The 23,612-nt window shown below is 55.2% G+C and overlaps 1 protein-coding gene across 1 annotated transcript; it reads left to right on the forward strand.

The window, feature by feature from the left end:
* The first annotated feature begins 480 nt into the window (after positions 1 to 480).
* SPOCK2 (SPARC (osteonectin), cwcv and kazal like domains proteoglycan 2) lies at positions 481 to 21,950 on the forward strand. The gene is made up of 11 exons (XM_068982597.1): positions 481 to 669; positions 13,642 to 13,650; positions 14,020 to 14,065; positions 14,311 to 14,425; positions 15,503 to 15,617; positions 17,225 to 17,339; positions 17,777 to 17,896; positions 18,398 to 18,616; positions 20,032 to 20,094; positions 21,570 to 21,707; positions 21,805 to 21,950. Exons 1-11 carry the CDS (start codon positions 481 to 483, stop codon positions 21,948 to 21,950), a joined length of 1,275 nt encoding a protein of 424 aa, XP_068838698.1.
* Positions 21,951 to 23,612: the final 1,662 nt, after the last annotated feature.

Below are 23,612 nucleotides of genomic sequence, written 5' to 3' on the forward strand. Positions count from 1 at the left end.
CATCTTGGGATTTGGATTCCTTCGTTTGCAACTCCCTAAGTGCTGGGCTGGGCTGGGCTAGGCTGGGCTGGGCTCTGCGGCGGCTGACTGGCATTTGGCGCTCCGATTAAGCGCTTCCCTTTGAAATCTACCCCCTCCTTTTTTTTTTTTTTTTTAAACCAGGTATGATGATGTCAAACGTGATGCTGATGCTACAGTTACAGACACGGCCCCTACTGGCGCAGCCTCTCTGATTCTCTCTTCCTCTCCACGTCCAGCGCTGGTTTTTTTCTTTTTTTTTTTTTCAGACAAGTGCATCTCCTAACCAGGTCACATTTCAGCAGCGACCCACACTATCCGTCTGTCATCGGAGACAGACCGCAGGAGGAAGGCTGAAGAAGACGAGGACGTTTGCCTCGCCAGCTGCGGGGTGGGAAGAAGGACATTAAAATACTGCAGAAGTCAAGACTCCCCCACCCTCCAGGTCGAATTCAGACCACGATGCGCGCTCGGGGCTGCGGGCGGCTGGCGCTGCCGCTGCTGCTGCTCTCGGCAGCTGCCCTGGCTGAAGGCGAAGCCAAAGGGCTCAAGGAGGGTGAGACCCCCGGCAATTTCATGGAGGACGAGCAATGGCTGTCATCCATCTCGCAGTACAGCGGCAAGATCAAGCACTGGAACCGCTTCCGAGATGTGAGTCTGCAGGGCTGAGAGGGCCGAGGGTCCGCGCGGGGGTTTAGGGAGGGAGCTTCGGAGCAGAGACCCTGGGGCCAGGAGTGGCGGCTGCCCATGGCAGCCACGGGCTCCCGCAGCCCAACCGGATAATTGCCCTGAGAGTAAACAGCGCACACCCACCGGGCTCCTGAACCCCTTCCTCATATTCCTCTCAGCCCCAGAGCTGGCGGGCTTGTGACCCCCGATCCCACACATATATGCCCCGAGCGAGGAGTTGCTCTGGGGGGCGTGCATTAGCGATAAGCTCTCCTCTGCAGGCTGGATGCGGAGAGGGGTGCGAGATGCGATGCGGAGGATAGGGGGAGAAGGCAGGGAGGGAGGGACGGGGCCCCGGCTTTGGCTGGGTCCCTGACCTATTCTTTTTTTTGGTGAGCCACCCCAAGGTGGGTGGATGCTGCAGGTTCAACATACGGGCCACTGCGGAAGGGGCAGGTCTGGGTGGGGCCGGCGGGGTAGGCAGCATCTTCCTGTGCTTGCCCTCTATTTCCATCTTGGGCTTTGGGGTGGGGGCGACAGGAAGGACCAGCCCGCGGTTGGCGCTTTGAGTTGGGGTCAGGGGGGCGCTCTGAGCAATCCTCCTAAAGGCGAGATGGTGAAAGGCGTGTCCGTCTGTCCGTAATGGGGGGCGGGTGACGGCAGTGAAAATACCATAGGCCACCTCTGGGTGGCCGCCAGAGCCAGGTCTGGGGTTCCCACTGAGGGACGCGAGCACTAATGGAGGATAATTTTCCAGGACCAATCTTTCATAGGGTAGAACGACCCAGAAGTTGAACCTCCAACCTGGAAGGAAGACTCCCTAGCCCAGTAGACTTGAAAAGGGTAGAGAGCCCAGTAGCTGGGTCGGGGGACACTTTGCATACGCCCGCTGGAACCCAGCTTAACCTTGTGCGGAACTTTGCCGTGTAGGGGGTGTGGAGATGGCTGCGGAGGAGCAGGCAACGCTGCAGCACTTTGTTTACAGGCACCTGTAGATCAGAGGGGAAACTGAAGGCTGCCTTGTTCCCAGAAGGGGAAGTAGGAGTGAGGAGGGGCGAGCAGAGGGCGTGGCTGGGACCCAGAGCAGGGTGGGGGCGGGGTGTGAGGTGGAGGATGGGCCCGGATGCTCCAGAGAAGAGGAACGCTGGTGTCCGTCACCCGGTGCTCTCCAGCGCCCTAACCCCAGGAAGCCTCTTCTACGGCCCCAGTTCTTGCTTCTCCAGTTCAGTTCCCCAGATTCCCATATCAGACCCACCTAGTATAACACTGTGACCTTTCTCATCTTATATTGTATGCATCCAAAAGTTCCTTAGCAATGCATTTAGAACACACATGCTTCATGTGATAACCAGCAGAATGATGGAAACAGGCAGATACGCATCTTTTTGTTACCCTGAAACAAACGACTGTTTATCTCAAAAGTCAAACTGGTGGCTTGTAATTCATCAGAAGGACTCGCCGGCTGCCTGGTCCTCAGGGCTGAGTGACCTGGGCCCCAGCCTGCAGTTTGCCCCACCCATGGCTGGTCCAGCGACAGGAGCCTGGCACTCCAGCAAGGCCTCTTCCGAGTCCCCTGCAGGCCCAGCTCAGATTAGCTGCAGTCTCCTGCCGCTGCCTGGGAAGCAGCCCGGCCACAGCAGTGAGACGGTAGCAGCAGGCTGGCCCATCCTGAATCCATGTGTCACTGGTCCAGGCCTCCCTCTGACTCTCTGGCAGTTTGCTTTTCCAAAATGGAACTGGTGAAGGTCAGAGAGAAAAGAAATGCTTAATCAGAGCAGTACAAGTTTAAAAACAAAAGATTCCTCCCCACCTTCCTTCTTCCACTGACTTCCAATAGCCAACTCTGTGGGTGAGGATAAATGACTGACTCCATGAACCCCTGGCACAGGGCTGCCCACCTGTCTTCCTGTACTGGTGCCAGTCACTTCCCCCTTCCTCCCATGCTCATCAGAAGAAAGGCGCCAGCGTGAAATTCTGCAGGATCTGCCTCCATAGGATTCATGGAAAGCTTCTACGAGGCATGTAATGGTTTGGGTGGTCTCAGGCACTTTATAGGGTAGATTTCCTCTAAAACCCCATTTAAGGTAGCCCTGGCTATAAGAGAACAGGGTCAGGGAGAGAAGGAGGACAAGGAAGGCTTGGCAGGAGGGCCTGGCTGAAGGGATTCTCTGGCAGCCTCTGCAGAAATGCGGGAGGCTGCTAGCTCAGAGCCACTGCACTGCATAACTCTAGGGGTGCCGTCATGTGAATGATGCCCCTGGAGTTGTGCAGTGCACAGACCATACACAGGGGCCATGCCAGGACTGCAGACCATTGTCATCCCTCCTCTGTTAGTAGAGGCCCCACTTCCCACCCTAAGGACTGAAGGCCTTCTAGTTGGGCACAGTAGCATTGGGCTTTATGTACCTTTCCTCAGGAAGTTCTCTTGAAACTATGCTCCTTGGCTCCTCAAAAGAGAGGTAGGAGTTGAACCTCTAAGGCATTGCCAGGTTGAGCCAGAGTCTTGTTGATTATCAGTCACAAAGCGGTGCAGGGCCCCCACTCTGCCTTGGTGCAAGGGAGGCACGCAAGCAGGGGGAGTGGAATATTCTTGGGGAAGAGGATCAAGGAGTCAAGTGTGGGTGGGAGCAGTGTCTCATTAAATGGTTGGACCGAATTGAGGGCAGGGAGATTGAGGGAATCACGTCAAAGCAGTCAGGAGAGCCAAGACGAGAAGGAAAGCATGGCCACGGTTCCAGTGTGGAATTGGTCTGAGCTGGTCAGCCGGGAATTCAGCTTAGCATTCTTCCTCTGAGCAGTAGGATTATTGAGGGGGTGGGTAGGGGGTGTTGTGAAGGGTTTACCGACAGAGTAATCCTCCTCTCCAATGGGCTTGGGGCTCTCACATGTGTCTGGATAGATCGCTTTTAATGCCTCGTGTCCTGCTTCCAGGGAGGAGGGAATTTCAAGTCAGAGGAGCTAGGATCTGGCTGCACCCCACTCTGTGCAGGCCTGGGCTTTTCGGAGCCCTGCTCCCCGGTGCTCCCATCTCTCGATTTAACTCCCTGCAGAAGTGGGTGGATTTTACTGCAGTCTTTGGAACAAAGCATCCAGGGCCTCATAGATAGAGATGGACACTTGAGAGGAGACAGGCCATTACGCAGCATTCTTCCAGGCAGACTCCAGGAGCTGGCTGGACAGTGCTGACTTCTCTTTATCTTCTTGGCTCCTCTGCTTTGTACTCTACTTCAGTTACATTTTAATGATATTTATGAGTGTCCAGCACAGTGTTGAGCACCCGGGAGGCACACATCACTGGTTGTAGGGGGTGTTTACATCTGCCAGTCCCTGCAGTCAGCACTTTATCCCTGTTCTCTCTTGTGGCCACTGCCAGCAGCCTGTGAGACAGTTACCATTACTTTGTAGTCCACCCATTTTGCAGCTGAAGAAAAGGAGGCACAGAGAAGCTGAGTAGCGTATCCACTATCAAATCACTAGCAAGCGGCCGAGCTGGGATTTGAACCCAGGTCCTCTAACTCATCTTTGCTTTTCAAGAACTCTTGGCCTAACACTTAGTGGAGATGGAAGAGAAGAGCCTACCCTGGCTCATGTCCTATGGGCTCAAGGATGCCTGGCCAGGAGCACCACCTCCTCGGAAGGAGGGCTAGGGCGCTCAGTGTCTTCGGCAGCCTGCCACCCGCCTGGCCTAGCGACCCTCCAGAGGCAGCTCTCCACCCAGGAGAGGCGTGAAGCCTGGGGTCAGGTTCTGACTCTTCCACTGCCTGGCCACACGATGCCAGGTACGTCACATAACCTCTCTGAACTTCAGTTTCAGTCTGGGAGACTGTGAGCATGAAAACATCTTGTCTGAGGGCTGGAGGGCATCCATTTCAGGCAATAGAGAAAGAAACTTCAACCCCATAGGAAAACTACCAGATGGATCAGTGCTTCTGGGGCTAGTTCACACCAACCTCCATCTCCATGAGAACAACACTGGTGTATGTGCACTAATTCACTCATTCACTGCAGATCTTAGCACCTCCCTGGAGCCCAGGACTTCACCATGAACCTAGGGTCTGGTCCAAGAAATACCACCTGCTAGCTACTTAGTGATTCTCATATATGAGAATTCTCATATATTCTCATATGTGTGTATGAACACCAAGTAGGCCAGTAGTAAGTTTCAGCCGCAAAGAGGCTCCCCTCTCTCCACCCCATACAGCCAAACCAGGGCAAGTGTGAGATTGAGCTGCACAGGTGTTTGTGGATAAGTGTGGGTGTGTGAGAAGAACCCCAAACTGGGTCAGAATGGATTCCATCATTGGAGTTTCAGAATAAGAGTCTGGGCCCCGCTCTGGCCTCCACCTCCTCCACCCTAGTTCCAAATCGTCTCCCACCCTGGAGGGGCTGGCATCACGCAGAGCAGTGTAGCACGGTGAGGGACTCTTGAACACCCAGCAGGGCTCCAGGCCCTGAGCAGAGAGGGACAAGAGAGGGCGAGAAGAGCACTCTGCCTGGAGAGGCCGTCTTAGTCTCCTCTTGACTTCCAGGCAGTCTGAAGAGGATGGCCGCCCGCACCACCCTTCCATTCTCCAGAAGGTCAGCGGGCTCTCTGGAGGAGTGGGAGAACTCTAGCCTGCCTGAGCCCCAGGGGCCCCGGAAGGGCTCTCAGCTTGTGTTCCTCCCTGGCGGAGCCACTTCCCTTTGCCAGCCCTTGCTTTTCCTCTGGGTTTAATGGGCAGCCCTTGTCATCCTGTGACGCCGGAAGATGGCACTAGAGCCCACCTGCATGCACCTCTCACCCTCCACCCCCACCCTTGCCACAAGCTGAGCAGCAAGACTTGGAGTTTAGGGAAAGGATTTTCTTTTTTGCTCTTAATGGCAACCCACTCCAGTATTCTTGCCTGGAGAATCCCATGGACGGAGGAGCTTGGTGGGCTACAGTCCACGGGTCACAAGGAGTCGGACACGACTGAGCGACTTCACTTTCACATGACCAAATCAGCATTGAGTGTGTACTAACCAGAGACAAAGGAACCTGAGAAATGAAGCCTAATGGCATCCCAGGGCAAACACCAGTCTGGGGATGGCCATGTCGCTACTGTATAAGGTTCCCTTGCAGGTATCACGTGAGTCTTTTTAGGGCTGTAGACAGGGAGAATGTATCTGTGCTTGGTAGGCAGACCCAGGTCCAGCCTCAAGCTAGGGTGATGTGATTCTTGAAATGTCCCAGCCTCTGATCCCCTGAGGGCTCAGCCAGTGTTCAGTTGTCGATATAGCCCCTTCCTTGGGGTTCCTGCCACATTTATTGGCCATAGACTCACTTGGCATATGTTGGTACTGCCTCCCTGCACTCTTTACACTGTGGGCTTGTAACTTAAGAGTCCTCCTGCTGGTATGTATCACGTTCCTCCCAAGGCAAGTCCCTGAGGGCAGGGTTTAGAGATAGACTGCTTTGTGACCTTACACCCCATCCTCAGAGCATTGCATGGAGTGGCTGTGCACATAGTAGGTGCTCAGTATAAATGTATGCACCGTGGAATGTGAGAGCCAGGAAGGATCTCAACTAATCTGTCCTCTGAGCCCCTCCCTCTTCCCTCCAGGTAGCAGCACCATGGGTTCAGGTGGGGCTTTGGGCTGAGCCATGCTGACTGTTTGGGGTGCTCTCTTCCCCTTTCTGGGCCCTGAATGGTTGGGATAGTCAAAGCTAGAATCCCAGCACTGACTCCAGTGATTCATTTGTATGATAAGGAAATGAAAGATGCCAGGAAGGAAGATTGCCCCCAGGCCTCCCTGTTTTCCCCATGTTTATCAGCCTGGACCTGGGTGCAGCCAGCCTCCTTTCTCCTCTGTGAGGGGATGCATAGGGGACTCAGAATGTCCCCCCACCTCAGTGGGCCCAGAGAGCAGGTCACCCACCATCAGACCTGTGTGTGGGTGAGCACAGGGCTACCTCAGGTGGAGACCAGGTTCCCCAAGACAGGGCATCCTGCCCCTCCAAGTCTCTTCCCCGACATCTGAGAACAGGTCAAAGCTGCACACAGCAGGAAGGACAAGCCAGGCCCAGCCGGTGTCTTACCCCTACTTGGATGCAAGCTGCTGGCTCCTTCCCTGATCCTTGGCTCCTTTGCACAGGTTAGAGGACATGGAAGAGTCTAAACTTGATCAGGCTCCTTTTCCGCTCTTCTCAAAGTTCTCAGTTTAGGAGAGAGGGGAAGCAGAACCATGGAGCCTTGGCAGCATTAAGCACTGGGCACTTGCAGGTAAAGAAAAGGACCAGACACAATGCCACGTGCTCTTTCATGACCCCATGCCTGTGCCTCCTCAGCTCCAGGGTCTGGGCCTCCTCAGAGAATCTTGGATTGCAATCCTGCCCCCGACTCATGTACTAGAAAGGAAACAAAGGCCCTGAGGCAGCTCAGAACAGAACTCCAGGCCTGCTCTGCCCTGTCTCTCTCTGCTGTTCTTGGTCTTCTGTGGACCCCTGGGACCGGAAACCCAAGGACTGGAGTCTAAGATGCCCCTGGAGCAGTGGAGAGCTCAGGCCCCATGGAGTCTGGGGGTGGGGTGGGGGCTGGTGCAGGCATACCTGAGGCCAGGTAGAGATCCTGGCATGCAGGGAGCAATAAGCACACTTTTGTCCTCCAAGGAAATTCCTCCGAGGGGAGAGGTGGGAGGCAGGGAGTCTGCCAGATGCCTGTCTCCGTCTGTTTGTCCAGGCCTCACACAGCCTCCACCGCTCCCTCTGAGAGAGGGGCAAATATTTAATGACTGCCCCCCCTTCCCAGTCTCCTCCGTGCGGACGGCGCTGCCTCAAGATGCCTTCTGCCTGGGCACGCGATGGGGGTGTCAGCCTCAGCTGAGGGGGAGCCAGGTGGCCCCCACGTTGCCCCTGCTCGTCCCTTTCTGGGCCCCTCCCTCTGTGCTCCCTGCTGGTTTGCAGGGAGGCACAGCAGGAGCCCCCAGCCACAACTTCCCCACTCCTGGGCCTTCTCAGGGGACTGGGTTCCGGCAGAGGTTCCCTCACCTGAGGAATGAGGCAGAAATAATGCCAGCTACAAGGCTTTTCAGAGGTTGAGAGAGGCCTAGCCCACTTCCATTTTTAGAGGTTCTTGATCTATTAAAAAATGAAGAAATGCCATCATAGGGTTACAGAAGTTGTGGTTTCTTTAAAGTCTCATGATGCACCTCTTTCCGTCCTGTCAGCGCATCTTAGAGCCTCAGCTGGAGACAACGTCAGAAGTCTGCACTTGAGGCTCCTTGTGACTATGACACTGGGAAGTACCTCTCATCCTCACCTTGTCCCCCAGACTCCCCGTATGTGCCCAAGAACCCAGCTGAAGTGCTCCTATTGTGTGGGTTTTGAAAATGTAGGCTTTACCGTTTGCAAAGTGTGCTCACAGCCACACTGGATCCCTCCACACCTCAGGGAGGAAGGCAAGAGAGTCATCCTCACTTTGTAGACCGAAGGCTCTCCAGCAAGGCTGTCCTGCCCACATCTTGTTGGCAGTCAGGGGCCAGGCCAAGTGGATACCCAGATTCCATGCCAGGGCGGGGGTAGGTGGTGTCGGTCTCCCCATCATGCTGTGCTGCAAAGAGGTAGGTGGAGATTCACCCTGGTGGTTTTCAGCCCTGGGGCGCTGCTCTTCTGCTTGATTCACTGCCGCGTCTCATCCTCCCCACCAGATGGAGAGGTTGGGAGAGATTGGGTTAATTCAAGCTGTGAAGTGAGCGGGTGATTCGGGTGCTAATTAAAATGACAGGAAGTAAACAGCGCTTGGAAACACCCAGCATGTGCCCCCCTAAGCCCAGCTAGGCCTGCGCACTCACCACTGTTTCTCCCCCAGCTTGGCACAGTGGGCCCCGTCTCCATGGCAACCGGGCTGAGCTGCCGAGATCAAAGCAGGAGACGGGTTAGCTCCAAACCAGCCCAACCAGGGGTGTGTGAAGGGGTTCTGGAAAATGCCTGAAGAAGGGGGGCCCCCAGGTGTCTTCCTCCACCACTCTCAATCCCTCCATTCTGCTACGAGACTCCAAACATGGGGTTGGAACAGAACTGGTGTGGAGGGAGAAGTCACTGGGGTTAAGCTCCTGGGTTCGGTTCTGAGACTTTTTTTTTCTAACATTTAAGGAACAGTGAGAGTCCTGATTAGGGGCACAGAGTCTGGAATCCCAATTCTTGGAGTTCCAATACTTTTCTGCTGTGCTATTTGATGGGTGATCCTGCATAAGTCACTTAACCTCTCCAAAGCCTCAATTTTACCACCTGAGAAATAGGATAATAGTAGTAATTTTCTCTTAAATTTTGATGAGGAGTAAAATGAGCCAATGAGTGTAAAATGTTTAGCACAATGCCTCCCACATGGTCATTTGTGAGAAACGATTAGCTATTCTTAGGGTATTTTTATTATTTGTTAGGTGCTGGGCATAGAAAGGTGAACTTCATATGGTCTCTGTCCTCAAGAAACTGGCCATCTAAAGAGGTCAGAAGCTATGGCACTGCTTCACGTAGCCAGAGTAATAATAAACTTCTACTAGGTACAGTCGGCCTGAAGGAAAACTAGATATGGGGCAAGGTTAGGGAGGATAAAGCTTGAAAGCTGAGTTTTGAAATACGAATTGAAGTTCCGGGGGCTGGATGCAAACACGTTCCAGAGCAGGAAGAAGGCTCTGCCGAGGACTGGCCAGACTGAAACATCTGTTGGAAGGACATGGGGACAGGAAGAGACTGAGAGGGTGGACTTTCTTCTGTCGGTGACCGGGAACCTGTGAGGGTCTTTAAATATGATATTTATTGTGTTTTTTTTTTTTCACCTTCATTACAAAACTAATACATGTTCATTGTAGAAACTTTGGAAACTTATGAAAAGGCAGAAAGATGCCCCAATTCTCTATTCCTCTCCCCAGAGGAAGTCACTGTTAATATTTTGATTTTAATCCTTCTTAACCTAATCACCTTTAAACAGTTTTTTTCAAAATGAGAGAAAGTTGCATATTCAGTGAAGGGTTTTAAGATAGGAGAAGTATGATCAGAATTATGTTCTGGAAAGATCCCTGTGCCTGAAGCGGTATGGGAGTTGGGTGGGGCCAAGGAGAGCCCAGAGGAGACCCTGAAGTAATTGAGGCCAGGGCTGCTAGGGTGGGACCTGGTGGGTGTGGGGAGGGGAGGGCAGGCTGGAGAGAGAGCAGTTGTGGGGTGGGCTTCGTGTCATGAGATTTGAGAGAATAAATTAACGTGCACTTCAGCCACAGCATCCCCTTTGGACTTCCCTGGTTGCTCAGACAGTAAAGAGTCTGCCTGCAATGCGGGAGACCCGGGTTCAATCCCTGGGTCAGGAAGGTCCCCTGGAGAAGGAAATGGCAACCCACTCCAGTATTCTTGCCTGGAGAATCCGATGGACAGAAGAGCCTGACAGGCTACAGTCCATGGGGTTGCAAAGAGTCAGACAGGACTGAGCAACTAACACTTTCTTCACTTTCCAAAGGAAAAGGCTTCAAGCTGGAGGTCAGGAGATCCGGGGTTAGTGACTTGGCCTGAATATCTGCTTTGTGTGAAGTGTCCTCAGAAGGAAGTGAATGACTGCTCTTTTTCCTCCCTGAGGCCCCCTGTGAGAGCAAATGAGAACATTAGACACAAGAGGCAGAGCTGGAAGGACCTAACACCTGAGGGCTGTTGCCATGGGCTCCCTCAGCCGCCTGCTGAGCGCCAGGGGAGCCCAGGGCTGCCTGCCCTGTGGGCTTGGGTGGCGCCAGCGATGGAGGGCTGAAAAAGTTCCTCAGGTTGTTCCAACGTTCAGCTGTAGCTGAGAGAAACCCCAAGAGGGCAGTGACTTGCTGAGGATGCACAGCGAACCAAGTTTAGAGCAAAGCCAGGGTCCAAAGTCCTTGCTACCCATTCCCCTTGTCCCCCTAAGAGCAAAACTTTCCTGTATAGGGTTAGGGTCATAGGGTCAGGGCCCAGATGGGAAGTCCTGGCCCAGCTCTTCATCTGCCTTGGGACCCTTGACCTATTGCCCTGCCTCGTTGAGCCTCCTTTTCTCATTTTTTTGTGGAGCTGATCCTATCCATTCTGCCCTATTCACAGGAATCTGAGAATAAAAGGAAGGCAGACATAAAAATACATGCAGAGGACTTAATTTAAAAACACCATGACATATAAGCTGCTTATATATCCCAGCCTTTCCCCATGTGCCTGCCCTGTGCTGAGCACCACTGGATGCGGGGGTGGTCATGGCTGGTCCTACTACCAGATGAAATAGGTGGGCTTTCCCTTTGCCTAGAGCTTTGGGTCTCAGCCTATGACCTATCTGCCCTCCAGCCTGGCCCTGGCCCCAGAGGACTGGAGGTGGGCGCTTCCAAATCCCCATTTCTCAGGAGAGGACAGGGTTGATTGGCAGCAGAGCCAGGATGGAAAGAGGCCTGTTTCCTGAGAAGTCTCTGGTGCCCTTATCAGACCATTTCTCATAATTGCTAGTGAGCCCACTTGGGTGCCATAAATAGATACCCCTGCTTTGAAAGGCATTATTCACACTTGCCAACAGATGCCCCCTTTGTACCTTATAGATGGACCAGCCCACACCTGACCTTAGGAGCTCCTAGGTGTGCCCCTGGTCTGGTCTCTGCCTCCAGAGCAGCCATTCTCATGCCGCCCACTGGACTTCCTCATCGCCCCTCTCACTGAGGCCCCTTGGGGGTGACCCTGCTCACCCCCCTGTGGTCTCTGCTTTCCCAGTGGTGGCCACTGTCTTCTCCACTTGCAGGGGCCCCTCGTGGAGCCTCTCCCTGCTCATTTCCTGCCCCTCCACTATTTTTCCATCTGAATTCTCTGGTCTCTTCTGCTATAACAGCTTTTATTTGTTGAGTATTCTGTGAACACCAGGCACTTTTCAAACCCTATCTCCTTTCATCTCTGAGTGGTCCCGGGAGATAGATGCTAAGCTCCAACAGGCCAAGGTACTTGCCCAGGGTGTGCTGGTGGGGAAACGTGGGCTTCTGTGTGACTCCAGGGCCCTCTCCTCATCACTCTTTCTGGCTAGCTGCTCCCATTTTCCTGGGAGTAAGGGCCCTGGAATCTAGAACCACTTAGGCCTCCCCCTACCTCATCCACATCAGTGGAGACAAAGAGCTCAGCTAGAACCCAGGACAACACTTGTATACGAAAGGGGCTCAAACCTTGTATCCTGAATGAGAGGAAGGAGTCCTGTCTTTGCTCAGGTTGGGGTGGGTGCGGATGGCTCCCTACCAGGGCTCTCACACAGCAGCTGGACAGGGAAAGTCCCTTTCTTAGAACTCTGTCTTCCACCAGCCCACTTCCCCCTGGATTTCTAATCAGAAATTCTTGGTATTGACCTTTGAGAACCTACTTGGTTCTGAGTCCCAAAGGCTTCTGCTCACAGCCTGGTTAGAGGTTAAAGCAGCAGGGTAGGGCCAGAGTGATGGGGGAGTGAGCAGGCATTGAGGCCCTCAGCTGACACCCCTCCCTGGTCCAGTTCAGGTGTGGGTGGGTTCTGTGGCACACAGACCTTGTTGGTTGAGAGCAGGTGACTCACACCAGCTACTTCCCCTGTCTTCTTCATAACCTCATGCCCACTCCCCTCCCAAAGAATGCCGGGTCGGTGAGAAGAGCCCAGTTCAGTGGAGGCCAGCCTCTATCTTTGCCCCAACTTGTGACTCTAGCCTCGACCACTTGGCTACGCTCAGCCTCATTTCCCATCCACGGTGGAGTAGACACCGGGGGAGGGTCCCCTCACCCTGATGAGTTCCTGGAGAAGAAGGGCTGGGTCTGGGCTGGCTTCTTTTGGTTCTGGCAAACAGGGAATTATGCTATAGTTCCCTAAGGGCTGCCCTGCAGTCTCCGTAGAAGCTTGCCCAGAGGTGGGGCACAAGAGGACACCAGCCGCCCTGTGGAATCAGTTGGCTGTCTGAGCCAGGAGCCTGGGCTGGCCTGTCCAGTGCCCAGGGGGCCCCTCCTGTGGCCTTCCTCCTGCTGCTCCTGGATCCAAGGGCTGGGGACACTTGGCTGCTTGGACACATATGTGGGTTATTACTTCATTTTCAGAGAAAAGATCATCTAGCATTGGGTGAACTTTATTGAAGCATCCTTTTTACCTATGAACACCCCGCACACACTGTTGCCTTGGGTCCCTAATGGTGTGTTGTATCCAGCAGAGAGTTCTGTGCTGGGCACCGGGAGACCTGGGCTTTGAGATGGTGGGAGCTGGATCATGTCCTCTCTTGTCTCTGGGCTTCCTGGCTTCTCCTGCACACAGCGGGGGCTGGGACAGATGACCTCAGAGGGGCTTTTCAGGGCCTCTGAGTCAGGATTTGCAGCTGGATGGTGGAACTGAGAAAGCCATCAGGAGGGGCCATGACCCCCCTTTCTTTCAGTGCACCGTTTGAGTTCTGCAGGAAAGTTAGATGTTGACTGAAAAACAGTCCCCAGGTAGCCCAGAGGAGAGGCCTGTCCTGCCTCACTTGCTTGGTGAGCAGGTGTCAGTTGAGGCAACTGCCCAGGAAAGGACACTGGCAGAAGGAGAGAAGGCATTTCTCAAACAGCCAGGGCAGAGGCATGAGAATCCCTTCCCAGACTGTACAGGCCCCTCAGACATCCGTCCTGGTGGTGGGACCAGGGCTGGGCCTTTGGGACCATCTTCAGGGTCTGGAGTGGAAGGATGGGACCTCGTTCTCAAAGCCCCGAGCCTCACCTCTACTGTTCCTAAGGCCAGCCCAGAGCGTGCCCAGGCCTTAAGCTCTCTATTGTAAAGACATAGGAATACCATCCTCCAATTGGAGGTCATAGAGATCAGAGGGCCTTAGCAGTCAAAGATCGTTGCCCACACCCACAGTCACATGATGAAGGCCTGGGGAGCCCTGAGACCTGGTGGTCTGAGGATAGGCTGCACACTAAAATCACCATCCCTCCTTCTCTCCTCCTGCTCCGTTTCCTGTGGCCTGCTGCTGCTGCCCGATCCCTAGGAGGTGGAGGTGAGTTCTGCCTGGGGCCCCCTTGCATATGGATCTGTAGCTCTATACCCCACTCTTCTCCCTTGCACCCTCACCCCAATTTCTCCTTCCCTGCAGCATTCAGTGTGGGATGGGGGGTCAGAAATAAGGAACTTATGGATAAGGCCAGAAGGGATTCTGGACATGGGTTTGGGGCTAAAGGTCTGGGGCAGGCAGCTGGCAGGGCCTGGGTAGACAGGGTCACCTGGGAAGCCACCAGAACAGTGGCAGTTGGCATAGGGAAGCAGTGGCCCGGGCCCTTGCTCTGTTGGCCCTGGAGTTGAACTTTGGCTCTAGGTTGTAAATCATATAGCCCTTTCCTTCCCCCTCACCCACTCTGTCCTTCCCTAGGATGACTACATCAAGAGCTGGGAGGACAATCAGCAAGGAGATGAAGGTAACATGCCCCTTGCAGGGGAAGGTGACTGATACCCATGAGGACTTGTGACCAGAGGGCAAGTCCTGACTGTGGCCTTGGAGGCTCCTTGGGGAGCCAGGCCCAGATCGAGATGAGACTTCCAAGTGGTTATCAAGGGCTGCTAGCGAGGGGGGCTTCCCAGCTCAGAAGTGGGGCTGTGGGTTCCTGGGCTCTCTGACACTGAATCCCAAATGACCTGTGTCCTAACTCTATGTCCCCTGCAGCCCTGGATACCACCAAGGACCCCTGCCAGAAGGTGAAGTGCAGCCGTCATAAAGTGTGCATCGCCCAGGGCTATCAGCGGGCCATGTGCATCAGCCGCAAGAAGCTGGAGCATAGGTGAGGGCCCTGGGGAGGTGGAAGGGCTGGAGGGGGTTTGCGTAAAGAGCAAGGGCTGAACTGATTCTCTCCTAGGTAACAATTATCTTTTGCTGCAGATCAAACTACCCCAAAGCTTAGTGGCTTGAAGGGACAAATGTGCGTTATCACACATTTTCTGAGGGTCAGGAGCGAGACGTGGTTTTACTGGGTCGTTCTGGCTCAGGGACTGTCAGGAGGTTCCAGTCAAGATGTGTGCTGAGGCTCCCTCATCTGAACGCTGGACTCAGGCTTGAGGATCCACTTCCAAGCTCACTCACTTGGCTGTTGGCCCTAGTCAAGTGGACCTCACAGAGGAAGGAAGGAGTGAGGAGCATTTGAGGCTTTAGCTCCAGTCCAAGGACAAGACCCTACCTGACTCTAAGACCCCTGGAGAAGGTCTCATCTTCCTCCTCTCTCTCCTTAATCATATAATCAGAGACCAGGGACTTGGGATTGCAATCTTAGATGCCTTTAGGGGCCTGGCAGGTAATGTAAATGCGTGAAGAGAGAGCTTACATTGGTGACGAACCAATCTGGTAGGCCCAGGCCTTATGGAAATGAGGGACCAGGACTCCCATATCTTCCATTTTACCTAGGCCAGAAATCCAGGATTTTTTTGTGAACTTTTCCATTTTGCAAATGTTGGTAAATAACCCAGTTGAAAGCAAAAATCCTGGGGGGTGCAATAAAGTTTGGGTCTACAGACCACAAGTGGCCCTCAGGCCATCAGTTTGCAACCTCTGACTTGGCCTGACCCCTTATACGAGAACAACTCCCATTTACATCTTACAGTTGAACCTGGAGCTGAACCTGAGGGCCCTGCTGGAAAGGGGAAGCGGGGAGTGTCTATACCCTGCCTGATTGGTTCTACTTCTGTGAGCGAGAGGGTCTGACTGGGGGTGATGGGAGGGTGGGCGGCGGCAGGGAGGCAGCTCCAAATGCTGTAGGTCACCAAGAGCAGCTTCTTGTTGGAACCAGTCTCCTGAACTCTCCCTTCCCGTCTGTCTCTCACTTTTGCTTCCATTCCTGTACCCTCCTATCCCACTCCTCCTGTAGGATCAAGCAGCCTGCTGTGAAACTCCATGGAAACAAAGACAGCATTTGTAAGCCCTGTCACATGGCCCACCTTGCCTCTGTCTGCGGCTCTGATGGCCACACTTACAGCTCAGTGGTGAGGAGCCATGGTCCCAGGTGGGGTGGAGGTAGGGTGCACTTGGGGCCACAGGGAGTGGAGAGAACAACTCAGCCAGGCCTTCTGCGTGGCTCCCAGTAATGATGCACTTGTCAGCACATCAGTGTGGCCAGCCACAGTGCAGGCACCAAGCCCAAGAGCCTGAGACAGATCCTGCGCCTGACCTTGGGCAGGTGCAGGTGAGGGGTGGGGCCTGGAGGAGGCCGGTAACTACACGTCAGAGCAGGTGAGGGAAGGGCTTCATGAAAACATGGAAGAAAGGTGTTCTGTCATCCAGGTGTTGGGGGTTGACATCTTTCCATGGTTGGGTATCCATATGGACAGGATGGTTCACCAGCAAGCACCAGGCATTCTGGGACAAGAGGAAGTAATCCTTCATGAGGTGACAGTGTGGGAGGGAATGGTGGTCGGGGGAATGAAGACCAACTCTGTAGGATTTTTGTAAGGGTTAAATGAGACAATGTTTGTGAAAGCATAAACTTTTAAGTACCATAGAAATGCAGGTGCTAACGGTGAATGCTTCTGCTAGCAGTGAGGACTTGTTTGGTGTTTGGAGGGCATGGACTGTTAGCTGGAGTTGGGTTCTAGGCTTAGGAGCCCATCTAGGGTGTAAAGCACATTGAAGAGTCATCTGCTGTGGGTGATGATTGAAGTTGGGGAGGGGATGAGGTCACCAGGGAGAAGAGGAAGAAGAGAGAGAATAGGCTAGAGGGCAGAAGCTGCCTGGAGGAGGCAGAGGGTTACAGAGGAGGCAGGCAGAGCCAGTGGGGGTGGGGAGGAGAGCACCAAGTCACACCACCTGAGGGCAAAGTGAGGTGTGGGCAGGAGGCTGTGGTGTGAGGGTCCCTGCCCTGCCCAGGGCGGAGGTGGAGGTCATTAGAAGGTCTGGATTTCAGCTCACCCCTGGGCCTTAGCTGAGTCACTGGGCCTCTCTGAGCATCCGTGTTCTCTGCTGAGCACAAGAAACACAATTCCTCCCTCATGGAGCTGAGGGGGACCAGGTGAGATCATGTTATAAGATGCTATGAGGACCTGAGTTTCGTGAGCGGTCATCCCATGGGGAGAAACCAGACACGACCAGAGAAAAATGCTTTAAAAGCAAGGAATAGATGAACCTCTCAGAAGCTCTAAAGGCCAGGGAATTAGCAGATGTTCAGTAGGTAGTAGTTGTTTGTTATCAAGAGAGCCCATGGAAGTGACTGTGGGAAGGCCGTGAGGGAGGGGCCCATAGCTGGTTACCCAGGAGCCAAGGGACTGTGGGGAGGGGGAGGAGAGGCCAAGAGGGCAAGGAGGGGTGGGTGCATGAGAGTGAGGGCTGGCAGGTACCCTGGGAAGGACAAATGTGCAGAGAGGGCAGGCTGGTGCAGAGTGGGGATCCCGGGAGCATTTCATTTCCCGCTTTCCTGGGCCTGCTTCCTCTGACCAGTGTGCACCGTGGCCTGCAGAGGGAGTGGGGGACCTTTCCGCGCTATTTGCGGGTCTGTCCCTCCCACCTCCAAGGGGGAAGGCAAATGTGGCTGCCATGGTAGGCTGGAGGGTGCCCCCAGCAGTGCCCCCGTCACCCAGCCGACTTTCTTGTCCTGCAGTGTAAGCTGGAGCAGCAGGCGTGCCTGAGCAGCAAGCAGCTGACAGTGAGATGCGAGGGCCCCTGCCCCTGCCCCACAGAGCAGGCCGCCACCTCTACCTCCGACAGCAAACCAGGTGACGAGTGCTGGGCCACGGCAGGTTTGGGGTGGGGGGCGGCTCACTGCCAGGGCTCCTGGGGTCCTCTTTCAGAGCTCTGAAAGGGCAAGGGAAGTTTGTAACGGGAAGGGAGACGTGACCAAAACCAGGAACAGGCCTGAGGGACCTGGAGGAGGAGGCCTGTGGAGCTGGAGGGTCTGCTTTGCATGGAGCAGGAGGGCTTGGCCTCATCACAGGGAGCCTGCACTGTGTGCTTTTGGTCCTAGGAAGTGAGAGGGAGGGGAAGATGGTAGAGGAGGAGAGAGAGCCTCTGGTTTCTAGCTCCCCTTCCCCTGGCGCTCCTAACCACTGCCCAGCCTCCAGGCCTGTAGGGCACCACCCCCAGCCGAGACCATGCTTGCTGCTTCACCCCACCTTCACCCTCTACTCCTTTCTCCCTGTTCTGCCAACTGCAGAGACGTGCACCGGTCAGGACCTGGCCGACTTGGGGGATCGGCTGCGGGACTGGTTCCAGCTCCTTCATGAGAACTCCAAGCAGAACGGCTCAGCCAGCAGCGGAGCCAGCCCGGCCAGCGGTATGGGAGCTGCTTGCTGTGCCGGGGAGGAGGGTGGGAAGATGGGGAGATGACTGTGCACTGGGGCCACTTGGCTCCACTGGGGAGCACCCACATTTTTCCCCCTCCTGCCAGACACTGAGCGCCTCAAAGAGCCTAAACTTCAGAACAAGGGGAGGTAGGCTTCGACTGGACTGGAGGGGTTTGAGTTAGCTAACAGGAAGAACTCCTTAAAATGGGTGGAAAGAAACTAAACCCTGAAATGAGCAGCCAAGGGAAGGTAAGGAATTACTTTCCCTGAAGGACTTTCTAAACAGGATTTTGACTGGTTTGGGTGGTCCTGTAAAGAGGCTGAGGGGTGGGCCTTCAGCCGTTCTTGATTTTCTCACCCCTGTGGTCGGATTGATTCTGAGCTGTCCTGACCCTGAACAGAGAGGGGCTGACAGAGAGTTGGAGGGAGGGACAGACAGATGGATGGAGTGACTTACCTCAAGCAGGTCTGAACTGTGGCTTTCTCCTCAGGGCTGGACAAGAGCCTCGGGGCCAGCTGCAAGGACTCCATCGGCTGGATGTTCTCCAAGCTGGACACCAGTGCCGACCTCTTCCTGGACCAGACAGAGCTGGCTGCCATCAACCTGGACAAGTACGAAGTCTGCATCCGCCCCTTCTTCAACTCCTGCGACACCTACAAGGACGGCCGGGTTTCCACCGCTGAGTGGTGCTTCTGCTTCTGGAGGGAGAGTGAGTGGGGCCCCTTCCCCAGGCCCCCTGCCGGCCATGCAGGCTCTGCCCCTCACTCCAGGCTCTCTCTGGGAGTCAGGGTGGCTACCTCTTGGCCACCTCCCACCACCCAGAACCTTGCCAGCTCCCCAGCTTCCTGCATTCTTTAGCAGCTCATCTCTTGGAGCCTAGGGGAACCAGCACACGGACCCCCTTCCTCAGCAGGCCCTGAGTGGATCTTATGGGTCCTGAAGCTTATTCACTTTCAGAGGCCTTCTTTGAGGAAGAGTATTAAAAATTACAAATGTAAAATTTCTAGGGCCCCTCAGAGGGCTTGAAAGAGGCGAAGGGGTCCTGAAGCTGAAGCTTCGTTGGCTTCTCAGTGATTCCACTTTTGAACCCATCTCACAGTATACGCCCCAAATATGGGTGTGCATGTGATCATGAGCCTTAGAGATGTGGTGTCATTTGCCAGCTTTTTATATCCTGAACCACTGAGGTCAAGGGGTAACCATCTTCGATGGGGAAATTGAGGTTCCAAGGGGTCCGCTGACCAGCCGGAGGAGGGGCAGCCCCTGCTCTGCCTCTGGTGTTTGGCCTGGCCCCCTCTGTGGTCCTGTGGTGGGCGTGTTACAGCATCTGTGGCCTGAGGCTGGGGCTTCCGCTAGCGCTCCACCGTTAGCTGGTTTGGGACCCGGGGCGACTGAATGGGGAGATGACAACACCTCAGAGGCTGTTGTGAAGATGACGTGAGAAAAATCTGGGTGCAGAGCATCGTGTAAATTGCAGACCCCCCTGCCAGTGTCTCATCTGATCAGTCTCACTGCCCCTAACTGTCCAGCCTTCCACTCTCTCCTCATGGCTGCAGCAGCACTTCTTACTTCCCAGGCCTTTGGAGCTAATGCTTTCTGTCCTGTACAGCAGCCATCTAGCTGGGAGCTGATCTCATTTTACGGCCAGTCAGTCCTCATGCTGGGAAGAGCTAGGGGACTTCTCAAGGTCACAGACAAGTTAGATTTGGCTGCCAGTTATTTTCAGGCCTCCATTGAATGTTCCCTCTAGCCTTACGTTGCCCTGGAGGCCTCTCACCCTGGGGAGTCTGTGCATTCACCCCACCTCCTCTTCTAAATCCTGTTTTCTTATCCCATGAGTCCCCAGTACCCTCAGGGGGCCCTGGGGAGCCTCAACCCATCCCACAGCCTTGGAATAGCCTCTCTCAACTGGAACCTGGGTGTTCTCACCTGGCAGAGCCCCTCTGTCGTTTCAGGGGACCTTAGAGGGATCAGTGCATCCCGCAATGGGCAGTGTGTCAGAGCCCGGGTATTTTAATCTTGCAGAGCCCCCTGCCTGGTTTCTAAGCCTTGGGTAGGGGGGCTCAGTGAGTCCTGTCAGCACCACGGGATGGCCCCCATCAGAGGCTGCTTCTCTCCCTACAGAGCCTCCCTGCCTGGCAGAGCTGGAGCGCATCCAGATCCAGGAGGCTGCCAAGAAGAAGCCAGGTGAGGAGGCAGGTGCCCCAGGGTACCTCTGAGGCCCAGAGGCTCTAGCCTGTGGGTGTCATGGAAGAGGCTGAGTTCAGAAGAGGCCCTGGCTTAGGAAGACAGGAGAGGGAAATTCCTCTCCTGTTTATCCTCGTGGTGAGGCAAGATCTCCCAACCAGCCCCTCAGTGTGTTTTAAGCACTAATTTTGTGCCCATTCCTGCTGGGGCTGTAGGTAGAAATAAGGAAAGTTCCTTGAACCCTCCTTTCAATTCAGTTCAGTCAGTCAGTTCAGTTCAGTTGCTCGGTCATGTCCAACTATTTGCAACCCCATGGACTGCAGGGTGTGTGCAAAGCTCAAGGGAGGACCCGTTCCCCCCCCCGCCCGCCCCCACAGCAGATGCTCATGTTCTCAGCAAATACTTAAGTGCCAGCTCTGGAGAGACAGCAGGAAACCCTCGCAGAGCAGAACTGATGGGCAAGATAGACGTGGTCCCTGGATTCATAAAGCACACAGGCTACTTGGGGAAACACAACCCACAAATTGACACACCAGAAAGAGCGCCCAGTTGTGGCTCCTGTGCGTGTGGTGCTGAGGGAGAGCGCAGTGGACAGAAGTCAGCCAGCGGTCAGCAAAGGCCTCCCTGGGGTGCTGGTGTCCAAGAGGAGAGCTGAGGGGATGAGAGTGAGCCAGCCAGGACCAAAGCCGAGGGCAGGGAAACGTTCTTGGGAGACAGAAAGCTTATGCTCTTGGCTGAGCGTGGTGGGTGAGCGGACAGATGTCCACGAGGCAGGTCCCATGGGGCCTCCCAGTTCCTGAGTGCAGCTTGGCCTTTAACTGAGCAGTGATAAGCGTGCATGGAACCACACACTAGAGCCTCCCACAAAGCCGCACTGACTGGGAGCCCAGTGGCCTTTGGGGTGGGTGTAGCGCCACTTCTATCAGGAAGCCAGTCTCTGCCTCCTGGGAGCAGTCCTCTCTGGTCTGTGCTCCTGGAACGTGTGCATGTCACCCCACAGAGTGGGCAGTCTGTCTATCCCTGGGGCCCCGGAGTGGGGATCTAAGCAGTCCATTGAGTGAACTAAGGAGCAATCTGAAGGAAAGTGGGTGGCCCCAAGGGCAGGTCAAAATCAAAGGGCTGGGAGGAAAAAGCTGGGCATTAGCTGGCCTAGGTGCAGCCCAGGACCCAGGGCGTCCGGCACAATGAGGTCAGATTGGTCATCCTATAGGACTGGGGGGCCATGGAGGCAGATGGGACCCATAGCAGGGGCAGAGCAGGTGGCTTAGAAAGGGAGGTTTTCTGTTTATTTGTTTCTGGTCAGTTGAACTGGAAGAAACGCTGGCGTCCAGCCCTGGATGTCTGAGCTTGTTAAGTGGTTGGTAGCTGGTCTGGCTGGACCCTGGTGGGGCCCACGTGCCTGTGAGTCCGAGGTTCCGGGGGCCACCTCTCAAAGGAGGCCCCTGCTCTGACCCTGCGGGGCCTGCCCCACGCAGGGATCTTCATCCCGAGCTGTGACGAGGATGGTTACTACCGGAAGATGCAGTGTGACCAGAGCAGCGGAGACTGCTGGTGCGTGGACCAGCTGGGCCTGGAGCTGACTGGCACCCGCACACACGGGAGCCCTGACTGCGGTAAGCCGGGGGTCGGCAGCCGGGGGCCCCCGCTTGCTGGGCTGGGCTTCCCTGCCGGCAGGGTCCTAACCTGCCCCTTGGCTGGTTCCCCTCACAGACGACATCGTGGGCTTCTCAGGGGACTTCGGGAGTGGTGTCGGCTGGGAGGACGAGGAGGAGAAGGAGACGGAGGAAGCAGGCGAGGAGACAGAGGAGGAGGAGGGCGAGGCGGGCGAGGCGGACGATGGAGGCTACATCTGGTAGATGGCCCACGGGGAGCCGGGGCAGGCCAGGGTGCTGACGGCCGGGGAGACACGGCAGCAGAGACCTGGACAGAAGCAGGCAGATTACAAATGGATCCAGAAAATACAGCCTAAAGGACCCTGGCTCCAATGGGGAGGACCAGACGTGTGAGTGCGCACGGCACGTGTGTGGATGCACAGCCAGGATGTGTGACTGGGTATGCAAGAGTATCTGTGTGTGTGTGTGTGTGTGTGTGTGTGTGTGTGTGTGTGTGGCATGCACTGACAAATGTGTCCTTCGTCCACACTGCTAGTGGCAGAGGGTCACCCAAAGGCCCTGAAGGCCTCTTGTAGTTGTGTTCTTCCATTTGTTACTTTCGAAATACGCACATTCGCACATATGCACACCCTGCAAAGTGAAAATTGCTTCAGAATGGATTCTGTGCCCCCTTGCCAGCCCCCCAGCCCCAGCCAAGCCGCCCTGTCACCCTGGGTTCCTGGACCTGGCTTTCTGTTCTTGCCTCAACCGGCCTCCGCCTCCTGCCCATGCCCTTCCCCCGTCCCTTCTGGAGTTAGGCCCTGGCCTGGTGGGATGGGTCCCAGAGGGGAGGGAGGCCAGGGAGCTGTCTGCTGGCCAGTTTGGCTCTGACATTCCCCCTCCTCAGACTCAGATGAGGTGAGTCGGGCACCCACCTTAGGGAGCCCTTTCCCTCTGCTGGACTCTCCTCCTAACCCAGGCCAGGGCGAGCAGTGGTGGCTGAGAAGCAGCCGGGGGCAGATGCTGAGAGGTCGGGGAGGAGAAGGACTCACCAGGCTGCTGGGATTGTGAGGGGGGCCACGTGAGGGTGGGGAGGGGCCAGCGGGAGCTGCTTTTGCAGATCCGGGTAGAACTCTTAGGAGTAGAGGCAGGGTCACCCTGAATGTCAGAACAGCTCGGGTCCTTTCCTGCAGCTCTCGGGTGGGGGCCTGGTCTCTGCTGCTCTGTGGAGGCAGTGGGTGGTGGTTGTGCAGCTGAACTCCCCCTGTTCCTGTCGGGGTAGGGGGGTGCACACCTTCCCCATCTCCCTGGCTGGGGTCCCCACTCCAGGAGCCTGAAGATCAGGCAGCAGATAAAGAGCCTGGGTCTTGCCAGTGTGTGTGCCACCTCCTCCCCGACCCCTTAATAAATGCTCCCCTCCCATCCAGACCGACAAAAGGCATTGTCCCTGAGATCCTGTGACGGAGGGGACAGCTGCTGCCTTCTGCCCTCAGAGACCATGACATTTCCCTGTCCCTCCTCCAAGATAGGCATCCCTGGGCCATTTCTAGCCCCAGTCCTCTCAGCTCCTGGGTTTTTCCTCCTCCCCTCTGAGGGATCCTAGGGCTGCTATAGTGAAGGGCCTCTCAAGCTCTGGGGTGTGTAGGGCTGTGAAAAATCAGAGGGGACGGGTCTGGGGTAGCCAGAATCTGAGGCCCTGTCTCAGTGCTTCCCCAAATCTCCTTACCAGGTGGGAGCTTGGGTGGATGAGCAGATACCCCCTGGTTTGTTTTGTTTTTTTCCTACTCTGTCCAGTTCTCCCTGTTGAAGCAAATTTCCTAACACTTTGGTAAAGAATTTCTTTCCTGGGTTTGGGCCTCTGATGCCCTTTGGTGTATGGCGAGTGCTGTGTGTGTGTGTGTGTGTGTGTGTGTGTGTGTGTGTGTG

This window comes from Capricornis sumatraensis, chromosome 10 (genome assembly GCF_032405125.1).
Source record: "Capricornis sumatraensis isolate serow.1 chromosome 10, serow.2, whole genome shotgun sequence".
In the NCBI taxonomy this organism is placed as follows: Eukaryota; Metazoa; Chordata; class Mammalia; order Artiodactyla; family Bovidae; genus Capricornis; species Capricornis sumatraensis.